We start from the raw sequence: 19,110 nt of genomic DNA, 5'->3' as shown, positions 1-19,110 counted from the left end.
AATGATTTTCTACATCGCTTTCCACTGGATCCCCATATTCATTGATTTTTCTTAGTTTGAAAAACCTACCCATAGAAAATTGACTGATTGTCTTTCCTTATCCATTAGATGCAGGAGTAGGCTATTTAGCCCGAAAAGCCTGTTCTATCATTTTAATGATTTTCTACCTCAGTTTCCATTTGATCCCCATATCCTTTGATTTTCTTAGTTGAAAAATCTATCAATCTCAGTCTTGAAATATATTCATCAACTGAGTATTCACAGCACTCTGGAGTGCAGAGTTATAAAGAATCACAATCCTCTGAGTGAAGAAATTTCTCCTTGTTTTAAATGGCCTACCCAGGAGAAACTGCTTTTCACTATCTACCCAGTCAATTCCACACAGAGATTCTTCTAAAGTCTGAGCGAATACAAGCCCATTCTATTCAATCTCATCCCAAGAATCTGTATATTGATTTGTTATGGAGTCAGAGGTTTACAGCATGGAAACAGGCCCTTTGGCCCAACTTGTCCATGCTGCCTTTTTTTTTTAAACCCTGAAGCTAGTTCCAATTGCCCGCATTTGGCCCATATTTCTCTATATCCATCGTACCCATGTAACTATCTAAATGCTTTTTAAAAGACAAAATTGTACCCACCTCCACTACTACCTCTGGCAGCTTATTCCAGACACTCACCACTCTCTCTGTAGGAAAAAATTGCCTCTCTGGACACTTTTGTATCTCTCCCCTCTCACCTGAAACCTATGCCCTATAGTTTTAGTCTCCCCTACCTTTGGGAAAATATATTGACTATCTAGCTTAACTATGACCCTCATTATTTTTATAGACCTCTGTAAGATCACCTCTCAGCCTCCTATGCTTCAGACTAGTCCTAGTCTATCCAGTCTCTCCTTATAACTCAAACCATCAAGTCCCAGTAGCATCCTATAAATCTTTTCTGTACACTTTCTAGTTTAATAATATCCTTTCTATAATAGGTGATCAGCACTGCGCACAGCATTCCAAGTGTAGCCTTACCAATGTCTTGTATGACTTCAACAACACATCCCAACTCCTGCATTCAATGTTCTGACCAATGAAAACAAGCATGCCAAATGCCTTCACCACTCTGTCCACCTGTGACTCCAATTTCAAGGAGCTATGAGCACGTACCCCTAGACCTCTTTGTTCTGTAACTCTCTCTAACACCCTACCGTTAACTGAATAAGTCCTTACCCTGGTTCAGTCTACCAAAATGCATCCCTTCACATTTATCTAAACTAAATTCCATCTGCCATTCACCAGCCCACTGGCCCAATTGATCAAGATCCCATTGCAATCTGAGGTAACCTTCTTCTCTGTCCACTATGCTACCAATCTTGGTGTCATCTGCAAACCTACTAAGCATGCCTCCTATATTCTCATCCAAATTATTGTAAATGACAAATAACAGTGGACCCAGCACTGGTCCCTGAGGCACACCGCTGGTCACGGGCCTCCAGTTTGAGAAACAAACCTCTTGCATTCCTTCTAAGGTATGGACATCAGTTCCATATAGAGTATTCCAGATGTGTCCTCACCAAAGCCCTCTATACTGCAGCAGGATCTTAGTCTTACACTCCAACAATGTTTTCTCCAAGCTGTATGGCTGTGCAGCAACTCGAAAGTCCCTGTATAACCTGCATACAATCAGCCCCTTTAATTTACCACAAGTGTACGGTTGTGCAAGAAAATTTAAAGGAGCGGTACGCTTAAATTGCACATACTCAAAATAAATTGTGGGCGTGATTTTTCCCGTTGCCTCTGTCTTGAGACTAGAAATTCCCACCTGAGGTCAACAGACCTTTAAAGGGTCTATCGATCTGTCTGTCCCATCTGTGACAATTCCTGTGGCAGGCAGAACTGGAAAATTTATCCCAAGAGGAAGTGTTGCAGTCTAAATTGTAAATAGGGAGGCCCGAGCACGGAAACCTGTGGCAGATTTAGTTACACAATGGCAACCCGAAAATGATCTTTTATTCCTAATCTCTGTTTTCTGTCTGTACACCAATCCTCAATTTGTGGGTATGGATAGAGATTCTTAGGAATCAGATACATTACATCCTAAAGTGTGGGTGCAGGAACATAAAGCATGAATGTCCTACGGAATTTTACAAATGGGAATTTTGAGTACAAGAAATAAAGAATATTAATAAATTTGTATTATGTATTGGTTAAGTCACAGTTAATACATGCAGTTATAGGAAGGACGTAGAAGTCATAACGTGTATAATGCAGACTCACCAGATTGATATCCAATGTTTTTCATAATTCCTTTCTTGGCCTGTAAGCATCATAGGCTTGATAGGTGTTTATTGTCCATTCATTAGTTGCCCTGGGAATATGATTGTGGGCCTCATTCATGAATTGCTGCAGACCATGTGATAAAGCTACTCCCACAGTCCTTTTAAGGAGAGAGATCCAGGATTTTGAGTCAGCAACACTGTTCTTGTCAGATGGTGTCTGACCTGGAGGGGAAGCTAGATGTGGTGGTGTTCCCATGTGCCTGCTTGCTGCCCTTATCCTTCTAGATGGCAGAATTTGTGGGTTTTGGAGGTACTACCATAGAGTAAATTAGTTAGTATGGCACAGATGGTCATTTGGTCCATTGATTCTATGCTGGTCTCTGTAGAGCAATCTAGTCAGTCTCATTCCTTTGCTCCAGGGATCTCCAAACTACAGCCCACATCTGGATCGGAGTTTGGAGACCACTGCTTTGCTCTAACACAATAGCCTTGGAAAGTTGCCACAGTGCATTTATTCAATTACATGTGCTCCAGCCATAGTAGACTGCCTTGTCATGGATGGTATTTAGGAGGTTTTGTTTACACAAGGATTATTAAGCGGGGAGTGATTTACCATGGTTAGGGCAGATATTGTTGCACCCTTTAAGGGAAAGTGGGATAGCTGCTTGTAGCAAAGTAAGCTGCAGAGTTCTGTGGGCTTGGTTTTAGATCACTTTAGTAAAGTGGCACAGACACATTGGGGCAAATAGCCTCCTTCTGTAAACTTCAATGACTTCAAGAGAAGTTTTCTCTAGTGACATGTTCCTTTCCTTCCACTTTCTAGATTCTGCATATTCAGCACCGGGCTCTCCTGTTGCCAAGCTATGGAATTGGATGTCTGTGCTGTCTCCAGGTGTTGGCATCATTCCTTCATCTTAATGTATTTCAATGTCAAACATCCCAAAATTCTGCCATAATGAAGTGGGTGCCAATGTAGTGGAACACTCTGCTCCTTCCTTGAATTCAAAGTCAGCAATTTATCGAAACCATGATTCCTAATATTCTGTGCAGTAAACCTCGAATGGTTGTTAATATTATATAGGATTGATTATTGTGTCTTAGTGTCAGTAAAGGCGCTTTGTCACAGTTGTTCTCCAGTCTCACAATTCTAGATCTGTTACACTCTTCTGTTGGTCCCTAAGATGTAATTTGATAAAATGTTTTTCTCCGTAATTAAGGAGCTGAGTGTACAGACCAGAAAGTAACATGTTTAATCCACAGTCTGCATGGTGTTACCCGATCCGAAACAGTAGGGCTACCATAATTGGTCTGGGTGCTCTGGGCTAAAGAGACCCACAGTTAAGTCCAGGTTTATGCTCAGTGTTGCTATCCAATTGCCCTTGGAGATTATTCATGAAGAAAATGATAGGTCTGTCCCAAAAATTAATATTCTAAATTGGGGCAAGGCCAATTTTGATGATATCAGGCAGGAACTTTCAAAAGTTAATTGGGGGGAGTCTGTGGGAAGGAAAAGGGACGTCTGATAAGTGGCATGCTTTCAGAAGTGTATTAACCAGGGTTCAGGATAAACACGTTCCTTTTAGAGTTGAGGGCAAGGCTGGTTGAAGTCGGGAACCCTGGATGATTTGGGATATTGAGGCCCTGGTCAAGAAGAAGAAAGAGGCACATGACATGCATAGGCAGCTGGGATCAAATGAATCTCTTGAAGAGTATAGGGGGTGTAGGAGTAGAGTTAAGAGAGAAATCAGGAGGGCAAAAAGGGACACAAAATTGTTTTGGCAGATAAGGCAAAGGAGAATCCAAAAGGCTACAAATACATAAAGGGCAAAAGAGTAACAATGGAGAGAGTAGGGTCTCTTAAGGATCAACAAGGTAATCTATGTGCAGATCCACAAGAGATAGGTGAGATCCTAAATGAATATTTCACATCAATATTTACTGTTGAGAAAAGCATGAATGTTAGGGAACTTGGGGAATTAAATATTGATGTCTTGAGGAGTGTACATCTTATAGAGAAGGAGGTGCTGGAAGTCTTAAAGCACATCAAGGTAGATGAATCTGCAGGACCTGATGAGGTATATCCCAGGACATTGTGGGAGGCTAGGGAGGAAATTGTGAGTCCCCTAGCTGAGATATTTGAATCATCGATAGTTGCGCATGAGGTTCCTGAAGATTGGAGAGTGGCAAATGTTGTGTCTTTGTTTAAAACGGGCTGCAGGGAAAAGCCTGGGAACTACACGCCAGTGAGCCTCACATCTGTGGTGGGTGAGTTGTTGGAAGGTATTTTGAGAGACAGGATCTATAGGCATTTAGAGATGCAAGAACTGATTAGGGACATTCAGCATGGCTTTGTGAGTGGAAAATCATGTCTCACAAATTTGGTTGAGTTTTTTGAAGGGGTAACCAAGAAGTTAGATGAGGGCAGTGCAGTTGATGTTGTCTATATGGACTTTAGCAAGGCCTTTGACAAGGTACCGCATGGTAGGTTGTTGCATAAAGTTAAATTTCACGGGATCCAGGGTGAGGTGCCTAAATGGATACAAAATTGGCTTCTTGACAAAAGCCAGAGGATGGTTGTAGAGAGTTGCTTTTCAAACTGGAAGCCTGTGACCAGCAGTGTGCCTGAGGGATCAGTGCTGGGTCCACTCTTATTTGTCATTTATATTAATGATTTGGATGAGAATATAGGAGGCATGGTTAGTAAGTTTGCAGATGACACCAAGACTGGTGGCATGGTGGACAGTGAGGAAGGTTATCTCCAATTGCAACGGGATCTTGATCAATTGGGCCAGTGGGCTGATGAATGGCAGATGGGGTTTAAGAACATAAGAAATAGGAGCAGGAGTAGGCCATCTGGCCCTTCGAGCCTGCCCCGCCATTCAATAAGATCATGGCTGATCTGTCGTGGCTCAGTTCCACTTTCCCGCCCTCTCCCCATAACCCTTAATCCCCTCTCTTATCAAAAACCCATCAACCCGCTTCTTAAAAATATTTAGCGAGGCAGCCTCCACCACTTCAACGGGCAGAGAATTCCAGAGATTCACCACCCTTTGAGTGAAGAAGTTCCTCCTCAACTCCGTTCTAAACCGCCCCCCCTTTATCTTGAGGCTGTGCCCCCTAGTCCTACTGTCTTTTTTGAGCGGGAAGAGTCTCTCCACCTCTATCCTATCCATCCCATTCATCATCTTATACGTCTCAATGAGATCTCCCCTCATTCTTCTAAACTCTAACGAGTACAAGCCTAGTTTATTCAGCCTCTCCTCATAGCTCAACCCCCTCAACTCCGGTATCAGCCTAGTAAACCTCCTCTGCACTCCCTCCAAGGCCAAAATATCCTTGCGCAGGTGCGGCGCCCAAAACTGCACACAGTACTCCAGCTGCGGCCTCACCAATGCCCTATACAGCTGCAGCAAGACCTCCCTACTTTTATATTCAATCCCCCTCGCTATGAAGGCCAGCATCCCATTCGCCTTCCTGACCACCTGCTGCACCTGCAGGCTGGGTTTTTGCGACTCATGCACAAGGACCCCGAGGTCCCTCTGCACCGTCGCCTGCTGCAGTTTTTCGCCACGTAAGTAATAGTCCTTCCTACTATTCTTCCTACCAAAGTGGACCACCTCACACTTGCCAACATTAAATTCCATTTGCCATTTCCTGGCCCATTCGCCCAGCCTATCTAGATCCTTCTGCAGACTCTCCACACCCTCCGCACAATTTGCCGTTCCACCAATCTTGGTGTCATCAGCAAATTTCGACACCCTACACTCGGTTCCCTCCTCCAGATCATCTATATAAATGGTAAATAGCTGAGGCCCCAGCACCGACCCCTGGGGCACCCCACTAGTCACCAACCGCCAATCCGAATAGCACCCATTGACCCCCACTCTCTGCCTCCTATTTGACAACCAATCCTCTATCCACGCTAACACCCTACCCCCAACTCCATGTCCTCTGACCTTCTGCAGTAACCTCTTGTGAGGTACCTTATCAAACGCCTTCTGAAAATCCAGAAAGACCACATCCACCGGCTCTCCTCTATCCACCGCCCTAGACACATCCTCATAGAACTCCAGTAAATTTGTCAGACACGACTTCCCTTTAATGAAACCGTGTTGCGTCTGCCCTATCAAGCAATTCCCTTCAAGATGCCTCGCAATTTCCTCCTTAATGACGGATTCTAACATTTTACCTACCACAGACGTTAAACTAACCGGCCTATAATTCCCCGCCTTTTGCCTGGCACCCTTCTTAAACAACGGTGTAACATTAGCCGTTTTCCAATCTTCCGGCACTTCCCCGGAATCCAGCGACGTCTGGAAAATAACCACCAAGGCATCCACTATCACCTCCGCCATTTCTTTCAGAACCCTCGGATGCATTCCATCCGGTCCTGGGGACTTGTCCACAATCAGCCCCTCCAGTCTGTCGTGCACCACCTCTCTAGTAACAGTAATGTCATTAAGACCCTCCAGTCCTACCACCTTTCCATCGCTAACACCCGGCAAATTATTCACGTCCTCCTCCGTGAAGACAGAAACAAAAAAGTTATTCAAGACCTTAGCCAAACTTAGCCAAATTTAGTTTAGACAAATGTGAGGTGATGCATTTTGGTAGATTGAACCAGGGCAGTACTTACTCAGTTAATGGTAGGACGTTGGGGAGAGTTACAGAACAAAGAGATCCAGGGGTACATGTTCAAAGCTCCTTGAAAGTGAAGTCACAGGTGGACAGAGTGGTGAAGAAGGCATTCGGCATGCTTGATTTCATCGGTCAGAACACTGAATACAGGAGTTGAGACGTCTTGTTGAAGTTTTACAAGACATTGGTAAGGCCACACTTGGAATACTCTGTGCAATTCTGGTCACCCTGTTATAGAAAGGATATTATTAAACTAGAAAGAGTGCAGAAAAGATTTACCAGGATGCTACTGGGACTTGATGGAATGAGTTATAAGGAGAGGCTGAATAGACTGGGACTTTTTTCTCTGGAGCGTAGGAGGCTGAGGGATGACCTGATAGGGGTCTATAAAATAATGAGGGGCATAGACAAGGTAGATTGTCAATATCTTTTCCCAAAGATAGGGAGTTTAAAAGTAGAGGGTATAGGTTTAAGGTGAGAGATACAAAAGTGTCCAGAAGGGCAGTTTTTTCACACAGAGGGTGGTGAGTATCTGGAACAAGCTGCCAGAGGTAGTAGTAGAGGCGGGTATAATTTTATCTTTTAAAAAGCATTCAGATAGTTACATGGATACGATGGGTATAGAGGGATATGGGCCAAATACGAATAATTGGGATTAGTTTACGGGTTTTAAAAAAAGGCAGCAAGGACAAGTTGGGCCGAAGGGCCTGTTTTCATGCTGTAAACCTCTATGACCGCCTTCTCAACTTTGCCCTCGCCTGAGGTGTGATGAACCTCAAGTTAAATCACCAGCTCTATCCCTCCTAGGGGACAGCAGCTGATGGTTATCAGAGACTATGGTGACTTTACCTCTTCAAGGAAAGTGTTGCATGTGGCATGGGAGAACGGGATCTGCAATTCTCCTTGTGCCCAGATCTGTGCAATGAACACTTAGCAGGTCAAGTTGAGGGTAATGATTAGTTAATTAGCCAGAGATAGTCTGTAATGTCAGTTGTTCCATTATAGTACAGGTTAGTTTCTGGCAATGGCAAGAATATACTGGTCTGCTGACCATCTGGTTTATTTTTCAGGGAAAGCTCTGTCCATGGTGTACTGGTGGCTCGGAACAGCTTGGTACCAGTTAACAACTGCAGCTTCCCTGCTTGATGTCTACACTCTGTCCAGGTGAATGCTGCTGGGAGCAAGATCTTTGATACGCTGGGTGGAATTCGCCCCAAAAAATTCTAAGTGTCAAATAGGCGTAAAACAGGAGTAAACCCTGCTGGTTTCTTTCAGCAGGAGTTTAAAAAGAACCTCCTAAACTCTGTGCACTGCAGAGTGCACCAGTGTGAATCATGTTAAAATTCAGTGAGCAGGACCTATTCCCCTGGAGAGGCTGACAGCAAAGTGCTGAGCGGGCCACTGCGCATGCACCAGTCTGTCAGCACCAAGATCGGCACATGTACCGAGGCTCCTGTCTGCTGGCCTCCCAATTGCTGGCCAGCTCAACCGCTGGCCGTGTGACTCCCCCACGGCCTGATCGCTGGTCTCCCAGGCATGTCTGGGCCAGCCTCAACCCTCACTGCTCCCCCAGGAGCCCCAGTCTCTCTCTGAGAGGGATGGCATGGTGGCACAATGGTTAGCACTGCAGCCTCACAGCGTCAGGGACCCGGGCTCAATTCCTGGTTTGGGTTGCTGTCTGTGCGGAGTTTGCACATTCTCCCCATGTCTGAGTAGGTTTCCTCTGGGTGGTCCAGTTTCCTCCCACAGTCCAAAGATGTGTGGGTTAGGTTGATTGACTATGCTAAATTGATCCTAGCGTCAGAGAGATTAGCAGGTTAAATATATGCGGTTACAAGTATAGGGCCTGGGTGGGATTGTGATTGGTGCAGACCTGATGGACTGAATGGCCTGTTTCTGCACAGTAGGGATTCTATGATTCTGAGTACCCAATGTTCATTATAAGCCACCGCTGCCTCCATAATACACAATACATACTGTATGTAAGACAGGCCTTTCCCAAAACACACATGCATTCAGCACCAAATGCATCTTTTTGATTTGATTTATTATTGTCACATATATTGGGATAAAAAAAATTGTTTCATATGTGCTGTACAAAGAAGACATGCTGTTCATAGAAGACATATGGGAAAACGAAAGCATAAGGTGCAGGATGTAGCACAGAAGTTACAGATAGGGTAAAGAGAAAGATCAGCTTAACTATGATAGGATTCAAAAGTCTGATGACAGCAGGGAAGAAGCTGTTCTTAAGTTGGTTTGACGTGTTTTCAGATTTTTGTCTTTTTTCCGATGGAAGAAGGTGGAAGAGACTATGTCAGGTGATTGGTGAGATCCTTGATTATACTGGCTGTTTTCCTGAGGCAACGGAAGCTATAGGTGGAGTCGATGGATGGGAGGCTGGTTTGTGCGATAGACTGGGCTGTGTTCACAACTCTTTATGGTTCTTGCAGTCTTGGTCAGAACAGGAGCCATACCAAGCTATGATACATACAGATAGGATGCTTTCTTTGGTGTATCTATAAAAGTTGGTGAGAGTCATGGACATTTTCTTTAGACTTCTGAAAAACTAGAGGCATAGGTGGGTTTTCTTATCTGTAGAATCAGCATGGAGGGACCAGGACAGATGGCGACCTAGAAAGCTGTCCACCATCTCTACCTCATCATCCTTGATGTAGACAGGGGACTGTCCTCCACTTTGTTTCCTAAAGTCGATGAAGTCATTTTACTGACACTGAGGGAGAGATAATCATCACACTATTTCACAAAGTTCTCTATCTCTTTCCTGTACTCTGTCTCACCGTCATTTGAGATCCAACCCACTACAGTGGTGTCAGCAGCAAACTTGAAAATGGACTTGGAATGGAATTTAGCTACACAGTTATGAGTGTATAAGGAGTGTCGTGAAGGACTAAGGACACAGCCTTGCAGGATGCCAGTGTTGAGGAAGTGTTGTTACCTATCTTTACCAATTGCAGTCTGTGAGTGAGGAAATTGAGGATCCAGTTGCAGAAGGAGGAGCAGAACCCTAGGCCACGGAGTTTGAAGGTGTGTTTTGTTGGAATAATGGTGTTGAAGGCTGATCTGTAGTCAATAAATAGGAGTCTGATATAAATGACCTTGTTATCCAGGTGTTATCCCTCCCTGAATGCCCCATAATTATTGTATCTCATGTACACACACATAAGCACCTGGAATATCCCACAAAAACATCCTCCACTCCAACCCCCAGCAGTATGTGCAGCACTCTGCCTAATACAAAATCCAGTTTACCATTGGTTTGCACTCCGTGGAATGGCTTTGCTTGTGCTTCTATGTTGAGGATTTTAAGTGACTGTAAAACTGCACAAGGTATTGCAGATTTTTTTTGTGAAGTCATTTATTGATCTGACAATGATATTGAGTGCTGCTGTACTTCCTTCATTATTGTTTGGTTGATGTACCCTTACGTTAACAGTTTTGATGTGTTTTGTTTGCTGGGATGGTTTTTTTCCTGCCACAGAATCCCACTATATCGATCCTCCAGGTATGTCTAGTAGAATGGCCCATTAAGACAATGAACAGCTATCTGTGGACAGTGAAGAGGGTGATGGGGTTCGGAAAGTGAAATATTTAGAACATAGAACACTACAGCACAAACAGGCCCTTCGGCCCACAAGCTGCGCCGATCACATCTATACCTACCAAGGCATAGAACTATCTGTAACTCCCGTTGCCATTAGATCCCATATACTCATCCAGAAGTCTTTTAAACGACCCCAGCTAGTTCGCCTCTACCACCACCGACGGCAGCCAATTCCACTCACTCACCACCCTCTGAGTGAAAAACTTACTCCTAGCATCTCCTCTGTACTTGCTTCCCAGCACCTTAAACCTGTGTCCTCTCGTAGCAACCATTTCAGCCCTGGGAAATAGCCTCCAAGAATCCACCCTATCTATTCCTCTCAACATTTTATAAACCTATATTTGAATATTAAATTTAGTACGTGAGTCATTATAGTTATTGATGTTTTGTTAGTTTGTTATTGATGTGAAAATGCAAGGAAGTTCTTTTTGCAAGAACTGATTAATATATTTGATTTGTTCCCCTTCTAGGTGTATCCCCAGTATGAAGAGGTGGTTACTGTTGGGTCTGCTGGTTCTGCCAGGTTTACTAGGTAAGTACTTGCTCCATTTAGACTCACCTGCGGACATTGACCAGAATATTGCTATCTTTATTACATCCAAAAAGTCTTGATAGAACTGAATTAGAACATAAAAACATAAGAAATAGGAGCAGGAGTAGGCCAACTAGCCCTTCGAGCCTGCCCCGCCATTCAATAAGATCATGGCTGATCTGTCGTGGCTCAGTTCCACATTCCCGCCCTCTCCCCATAACCCTTAATCCCCTCTCTCATCAAAAACCCGTCAACCCGTGTCTTAAAAATATTTAGCGAGGCAGCCTCCACCACTTCAACGGGCAGAGAATTCCAGAGATTCACCACCCTTTGAGTGAAGAAGTTCCTCCTCAACTCTGTTCTAAACCGCCCCCCCTTTATCTTGAGGCTGTGCCCCCTAGTCCTACTATCCTTTCTGAGTGGGAAGAGTCTCTCCACCTCTATCCTATCCATCCCATTCATCATCTTATACGTCTCAATGATGAGACGTATAATAATGAATTTTTTTGTCTCCACAGGCATTTAAGTCCAGCAAGGGGCATGCATGCAGCAGGTTGTAGTGGGCTGCTCTTGGACGTTGCTTCGGGAGTTGCCTATTGCTTCATGTCGTTAGTGTGCTTAAACTGGACCATCTCGAGGGCAACATGACAGCTCAGAGACTATCTCTGTTGCTGTGCGGACACATAGATTTGGGCCTGTGTCTGTGGGAGTTTGCACGTTCTCCCCGTGGTTGCGTGGGTTTCCTCCGGGTGCTCCAGTTTCCTCCCACATCCCAAAGATGTGCTTTTAGGCTGATTGATTGGGTACTAAATTGTCCCTAAATTGGACCTCCCTGATCCTCGCACATTAGGCCTAGACTAAAATCATGAATAGGTCACTGGGACAGTGGGACGGCGGCGTGGGCTCGTTGGGCTGAAGGGCCTGTTTCCCGTGCTGTGTTGTTCTTTGTTCTTTGCTCAATGAGATCTCCCCTCATTCTTCTAAACTCTAACGAGTCCAAGCCTAATCTATTCAGCCTCTCCTCATAGCTCAACCCTCTCAACTCCGGCATCAGCCTAGTAAACCTCCTCTGCACTCCCTCCAAGGCTAAAATATCCTTGCGTAAGTACGGCGCCCAAAACTGCACACAGTACTCCAGCTGCGGCCTCACCAATGCCCTATACAGCCGCAGCAAGACCTCCCTACTTTTATATTCAATCCCCCTCGCTATGAAGGCCAGCATCCCATTCGCCTTCCTGACCACCTGCTGCACCTGCAGGCTGGGTTTTTGCGACTCATGCACAAGGACCCCGAGGTCCCTCTGCACTGTCGCCTGCTGCAGTTTTTCTCCACGTAAGTAATAATCCTTCCTACCATTATTCCTACCAAAGTGGACCACCTCGCACTTGCCAACATTAAATTCCATTTGCCATTTCCTGGCCCATTCGCCCAGCCTATCTAGATCCTTCTGTAGACTCTCCCCACCCTCCGCACAATTTGCCGTTCCACCAATTTTGGTGTCATCAGCAAATTTCGACACCCTACACTCGGTTCCCTCTTCCTATATAAATGGTAAAAAGCTGAGGCCCCAGCACCGACCCCTGGGGCACTCCACTAGTCACCATCCGCCAATCCGAATAGCACCCATTGACCCCCACACTCTGCCTCCTATTTGACAACCAGTCCTCTATCCACGCTAACACCCTACCCCCAACTCCATGCCACCTGACCTTCTGTAATAACCTCTTGTGAGGTACCTTGTCAAACACCTTCTGAAAATCCAGAAAGACCATATCCACCGGCTCTCCTCTATCCACCGCCCTAGACACATCCTCATAGAACTCCAGTAAATTTGTCAGACACGACTTCCCTTTAAGGAAACCGTGCTGCGTCTGCTCTATCAAGCAGTTCCCCTCAAGATGCCTCGCTATTTCCTCCTTGATGACGGATTCTAACATTTTACCTACAACAGATGTTAAACTAACAGGCCTATAATTCCCCGCCTTCTGCCTGGCACCCTTCTTAAACAACGGCGTAACATTAGCCGTTTTCCAATCTTCCGGCACTTCCCCGGAATCCAGCGACGTCTGGAAAATAACCACCAAGGCATCCACTATCACCTCCGCCATTTCTTTCAGGACCCTCGGATGCATTCCATCCGGTCCTGGGGACTTGTCCACAATCAGCCCCTTCAGTCTGTCGAGCACCACCTCTCTAGTAACAGTAATGTCATCGAGACCCTCCAGTCCTACCACCTTTCCATCTCTAACATCCGGCAAATTATTCACGTCCTCCTCCGTGAAGACCAAAACAAAAAAGTTATTCAAGACCTCCGCCATATCCCCATCCCCTACCACTAAGTCCCCCTTCTCATCCTCTAAGAGACCAACGTTCACCAATTCCATGAAAAGCTGACATAACCTTGGTATAAATCAGGTAGAGATGGGGACCGAGGTATACAGTGAATAGCGGCGCACATGAGCTATATAGAAACAAGGTGATGGGGCACTGGGTTATATAGTGGGTGTGGCATAGGAAAATGGGGCTCTTCTCTCTGCAAAACAGAAGGCTGTGTGATGTCCTGACAGTGGCCTTTAAGATTAGGAAATTTTTTGAATGTGGAATGTGTAAAGGGTGAATGCAAAGATACTGGCCGCAACTTTTCTGGCGGGTTGGGTGGGAGATGTGCGTCGTCAGCCTTGTTCAGGGATTTATGCATGAGCCAGGAATGCATGTGCATCTCCCAGAGGCTGAGAACAGTCGCAGGCCATACCACGCTGGAAAACAGCGGGCAGGCAGTTAAATAATTTGAGTCTTTTTTAAAATACGTTTTAAATGTATTTTAAATGTTATTTGTCAGGAACTTATTGGTCCCAATTGTATCTCCCACCCCACCAGGAGTACTTCATTCCGGTGAGGTTTAGAGTAGCTCCCCTTGTTCAGGGAACTAGCAGAAAACCCCTTGCAATGAAGGGGGGAGGAGGGGTGCAGTCGGGGCCCCTCGGGGTTTGGGTTGTGGGTGCAGGTGGTGGTGCCCCTGGGCATGAGTACCCTGGCAGTGCTGGCCTGTGCGCCCCCTCGCACTGCCCAAGGGACAATGCACACATGCTCAGGGGGCAGAACCTATTGTGGATGAGGTGAACTTGTGGGATAGGGATGATCTAGTGGGGTACGGGGTCCCTTTGCCACTCTATTGGGATTGGTCTGGGATGGAGGGAAGGCAGTGAATGGGGCGGGCTGGGGGGTAGGGGTGAAATCGCCACTGCTGGGGTGGGGGCAGTGGGCTAAACATCGGGGTGCTCCAAGGCGGGAGTCAGAGCTGGGCTGGGTGTTGTGGAGGCTGCGATTCGGCCATGGGGAGGGCTGGAGAGACAGCACTGTGGGGATCTTAGGCTTGGCTGTGATCGAGCTGACCAGCAAACGGGGAGACTGACAGATCGGGGTCACTGCGCAAGCATGGAGTTCCAGAACTGTCAAACAGCGAATAGGCTGTTTTTAGGAGAAGATGGATGAATCATGGGGATGAAATAATAGAATGACATGCTGATCAGTTAGGTGAAGGTGAGTGGAAGAAGGCTTGTGTGGGTAACATACGCTGAACCCATTGGACCCAGTAGAACATATAGCTAAATAAAATACTATATCACTCTTATAGATGATAGAAAGATTGGCGCTGGGGTCCATAAAGGCTAAGGACTGTAGCACTGTGCTATGAAGAGGGTAGGAGGTGGCCAGTGGAGCATGTCAGAGCCTAGCTTGGCACTGGGGAATATAGAGGGTAGGATGTGATGCTGGGGTACATTGAGGCTGGAGTGGGACCTTGAGGTATGTGTGTGGATGGAGACAGTGTTCTTGGGTTTGTGGAGGCTAGAGGGGGAAACACCAGGATAAAAAGAGGCTGGAGGGCAGGGCACTGGGGTAAGAGATTAGTATGTGAGTTCTGGGATACAAAGGATGGGGGTGGGGCACTGATCTACATATATAGCATGGGGTGTGATACTGATGAGGTGGAGAGGTTAGAGGGTGACACTGGGTGCATAGAGGGTAGGGCTCGAAATGTGTTACACTGAAGGTAGGCAATGAAACACTGGACTACATAAAGGATAGAATGTGGATGCTGGAGTAAGTACATAAAGGATAGAGGAAGCAAGCATTGAGGTACATAAAGTTAGGGGGTAGAGTAGTGTGGTATGCATATTAGAAGGTGGAGAATGAGATACTGGATTAAATAGAGGGCAGGTTGTAGGGCTCAGCTACATCCCTGAGCTGAGAAGAACTGGTTCACTTAATATACTTAATATTCTGATACTTAATATTCAAGGCAGTGATGTAGTAATCTTATTTGTTTTGTTCACTAAGTCAGAGTTTTCGTCCTTCCGCAGGTGTTTGGCTCTTAATATCACACAGAACCTCACGGGCTCGAGCTGAGATGCCTGCAAAAATGGAAAGAGAAGCTGCAAAATGGTCAGCTTGGCCAGAGAAGTTGCCTGCTCCTTCCTTGGATCTCTCTCTACAGGTGAGGATGAGTGTGCACACTCACTGGGCACTTGGCTAAAACGTAACTCTTCCTGGGGTGTCTCTGCCTCCCCCAACCTGTATATCTATCCATGCAGGTCGTAAAGTTGATGTTGGTGCAGCAGTTTGGCTGCAAGTTCAAATGTTTCAACCTAGATTCTACACATCCCTGAAGATAGACTCGTCCCAACTCGGGTACACGGGCAGTGGGAGATCCCAACAACTTGCGATCTGGGAAAGCCTTAGAACCAGTGACTATCCCAAAGAGATCTGCACTTAAGAAACTCATTTCTGACGATAAGGAGATGAGCAGCACTAAAGGTAGCCTCAATTACACGAGTATAGAAAAACAACAAAGACCACCCACTCACAACTTCCCACTGTCATCCACCATGTGCCTCCTATAGACTTTTATTACTACTCCAGATTGTCCTAGATCCTTACCGCTACTGTGGATATAGTTGCTATGTAATCCAAATAAACTTAATTTCAAGCCACCATTCAGTGCAACATAAGACATCTATTATTCAGTGTTATGCACAAATGTAGCAGCTTTAGCGTCACTGTTCTAATACTAGCCCTGAAAGTGGACAAGACATTCGATTGGACTAAGTAGCATTCTTTCTTGTTGCATATAAGACAAATGGACTTGATAGCACTTTCTGAAGTTACATCTACTTACATTAAGTCTAGAGAACATAAGCAGACCATTCAGTCCAACTAGTTTCTTCTGGTGTTTAGGTTGCACAAATGCTTCCCTGTCTTCATTTAACCTAATAAGCATTTCTTTCCTTATTCCCTGAAGTGCTTAAAATTGTGAGGATACTAGAAACCATTTAACTATTTTAAAACACTCTTTTTACCCCTCGCCCTTCTCTCCACTAAGGAATTAGAATTCTATACTCTAAGCTCATCTTTTTCCACCTCAGCCCCTCCATATCCTCATTTCCTTCCCTGCCCCCATGTTGCCAACAGCACTACAGAGACCATGAAGGGTGTCCCTCATCTCTAAATTCTTTGTATTCTGAATAGAACCTTTGATAGCTATATGATCCACAGTGTAGCAGCTGGAGGAGCTGAACTTAATTCCAATATACCTGATAACATCTTACATTATGTAACTAATTCCACTACCTCATTGCCAGTGTTTTCCTTAAGAATCAGACTGTTTGGCTGATTGGGAAATGTTTGGTTGATACTTAGCCTACATGTTGAGCAGATTATACTCTGTGCAGGCCATCTTCAAGCTAATTCCTGATCAGGTACAGCTTCACACATTAGGAGAAATCCTGATACTTAAATCATTGACCTGTGTAACAAACTTCTTGCTTTTGGTCAGCATATACACTGACCTGGAGTGACCAGCCTATACTCATCTTCAGGAAGGTTGCGCAGAATAAAAGTGAAGCGCCCACTCATCACCTCTACCTGTTTAAGATGTTATTGGTTAAAATTGGTGCAGCTATTCCAGGTCCTTGGCATTTAAATCCAATAGTGTATGTACCTATATCAACTGCTCACCAAGGAGGAGGAAGGCTATTCTTGGGCAACCAAAAGCCAGGGATCTATGGCTTGGAACTGGCTTGTTTCTATGACTTAGAATGGAGATCAAGGCCTCCTATCCTTAAGGTCTACCTCCATTGTGACATGGAAAGCTTTCTTTTCTGAGGAGCTGTATGTACACATATTGAGTACTGTGATCATCAGTGAATATTTCCTAATTTCTAACCTTGACAGGTAACATAATTGATGAAGCCTGCTTCACCATTCAGTATTATCATGGCTGACCCGCTCAATGCCATACTCCCCATGCCGCATGGTGCCTTTAGAGTATAGAAATCTATCTATTTCCCTCTTAAATTCTTTCTTTCTTCTCCTCTACTGCCTCAATGGTAGAGAAATCCACCGGTTCACCACCCTCTGAGTGGAGATGATTCTCCTCATCTCAGTCCTAAAAGGCCGACCTGGTATCCTGAGACTGTGACCCCTTGTCCTGGACCTCTGCCCCCCAGCCAGAGAAAATGCTGGCTGGAATTCTCCAGTCTTGCACACCCTGCTGCTGATGCCAGCAGGAATGGAGAATTTGGCACTTAGCCAAACTTCTGTGCACAGCAGTGGGACTGGAGAATACCAGCTGTTTGCGAGGTCAGTGAATTCCAGCCATGATCCCTGCATCAGTCTGTTCAGTGATGCCAGAATTTTATACATTTTAATGGGATTCCCTCTCATTCTTCTAAATTCCAGTGGATATGGGCTCACTCAACCCAATCTCTCCTTCATATAACAATCCTGCCATCCCAGGAATCAGTCTGGTAAGCCTTCACTGTAATCCCTCCATGACCAGTATATCCTTCCTTAAGTAAGGAGACCAAAACTGCATTCAATACTCTGTGGTCTTACTAAAGCCCTGTACAGCTGTAGTAGCTCATCCTTGGTCCTTGTACTCAAGTCCTCCTGCAATGAAGGCCAAAATGGCATTTGCCTTCCTAACTGCTTGCTGTACATGCATGCTTTTAATGATTGGTATACAAGGACACATGGGTAGCTCCCTTTGTACATCAATATTTCCCAATCTATCATCATTTAAATAATATCCTTAGAACACTTTACGAGTTGCAGTAAACTTTACTTAATGCACCTCTTTCTCCCATGCTCCAAATTCCCACATGAACCTAATTTATAACAGACTCAGTCTTGGTCCCAATTGCATGCAATCATTTGTCTCTTCATGCACTCCTCACCCTGCACTTCTAGTTTGATTCAGTATATCTGTGTGTTTACAAACAATGCTTGAATTTTCGACCCAGCTGAGAGGCTTCAAGAAGCAAGAAAGCCCTGAAGTTGCTTTTGGGAAAATTGCTGAGGGTGGAACTGTACTCTAAAGGAGAGCTAGTTGTTTCTTTAAAAAAGAAGGAAATGTAAGAGACATTGACCTGGAAGCTGTAGACACCCAGTCTATTTTGTTTAACCAGAGGACCCTGTTCTGAATGTTTAGAAAGGAAAAGAGAGAGTTCTGTAGGACTGGATAGGACCAGTTAGCTCTGCAAAGTGAGGAGAAGCTCAGTTATACAGTAAATGCTATATTTTAAGTTTATTAGTGTCATACGTAGACTTACATTAACACTGCAACAAAGTTACGGTAAAAATCCCCTAGTCGCCAAACTCCATTGCCTGTTCGGGTACACTGAGGGTGAATTTAGCACGGCCAGTGCACCTAACCAGCAAGTCTTAAGGACTGTGGGAGAAAACTGGAGCTGCAGAGGAAACCCACGCGCACACACGGAGAATGTGCAGACTCGACACAGACAATGACCCAAGCCAGGAATCGAAACCAAGTTCCTGGGGCTGTGAGACAGCAGTGTAAATCACTGTGCTACCGTGCTGCTTAATGGGTCATGGCATGAGACCCATCAACAATGCCTATGCTTGGACCGGGTCAAATTGGTAGGGATATACCACAGGCCTGAGCTGTGAGCTGTGCAGTCCACTGAACAAAAGAAAATGATCATATTTAAAATCCTCAGAGTGAAAGCCACAGTAAAAAGGGTTAAACTA

At 45.2% G+C, this 19,110-nt stretch overlaps 1 protein-coding gene across 2 annotated transcripts in view; it reads left to right on the top strand.

Annotated features, from left to right (window-relative positions):
- The window catches only part of sun2 (Sad1 and UNC84 domain containing 2), a 72,029-nt gene that overhangs the window by 27,368 nt on the left and 25,551 nt on the right, over positions 1 to 19,110 (top strand). For both annotated transcript variants that reach the window (XM_080217489.1, XM_080217488.1), the window contains 4 exons: positions 3,090 to 3,158; positions 7,975 to 8,068; positions 11,000 to 11,061; positions 15,423 to 15,556. In XM_080217489.1, coding sequence (XP_080073615.1) covers positions 3,090 to 3,158; positions 7,975 to 8,068; positions 11,000 to 11,061; positions 15,423 to 15,556 — 359 coding nt within the window. The remainder of the gene's footprint in view (positions 1 to 3,089; positions 3,159 to 7,974; positions 8,069 to 10,999; positions 11,062 to 15,422; positions 15,557 to 19,110) is intronic.

Source organism: Carcharhinus amblyrhynchos, chromosome 35 (genome assembly GCF_965287045.1).
Source record: "Carcharhinus amblyrhynchos chromosome 35, sCarAmb.v2.hapA, whole genome shotgun sequence".
Classification (NCBI taxonomy): domain Eukaryota; kingdom Metazoa; phylum Chordata; class Chondrichthyes; order Carcharhiniformes; family Carcharhinidae; genus Carcharhinus; species Carcharhinus amblyrhynchos.
The sequence above is the reverse complement of the archived record's forward strand: the minus strand, read 5'-3'. Positions and strand labels throughout refer to the sequence as shown.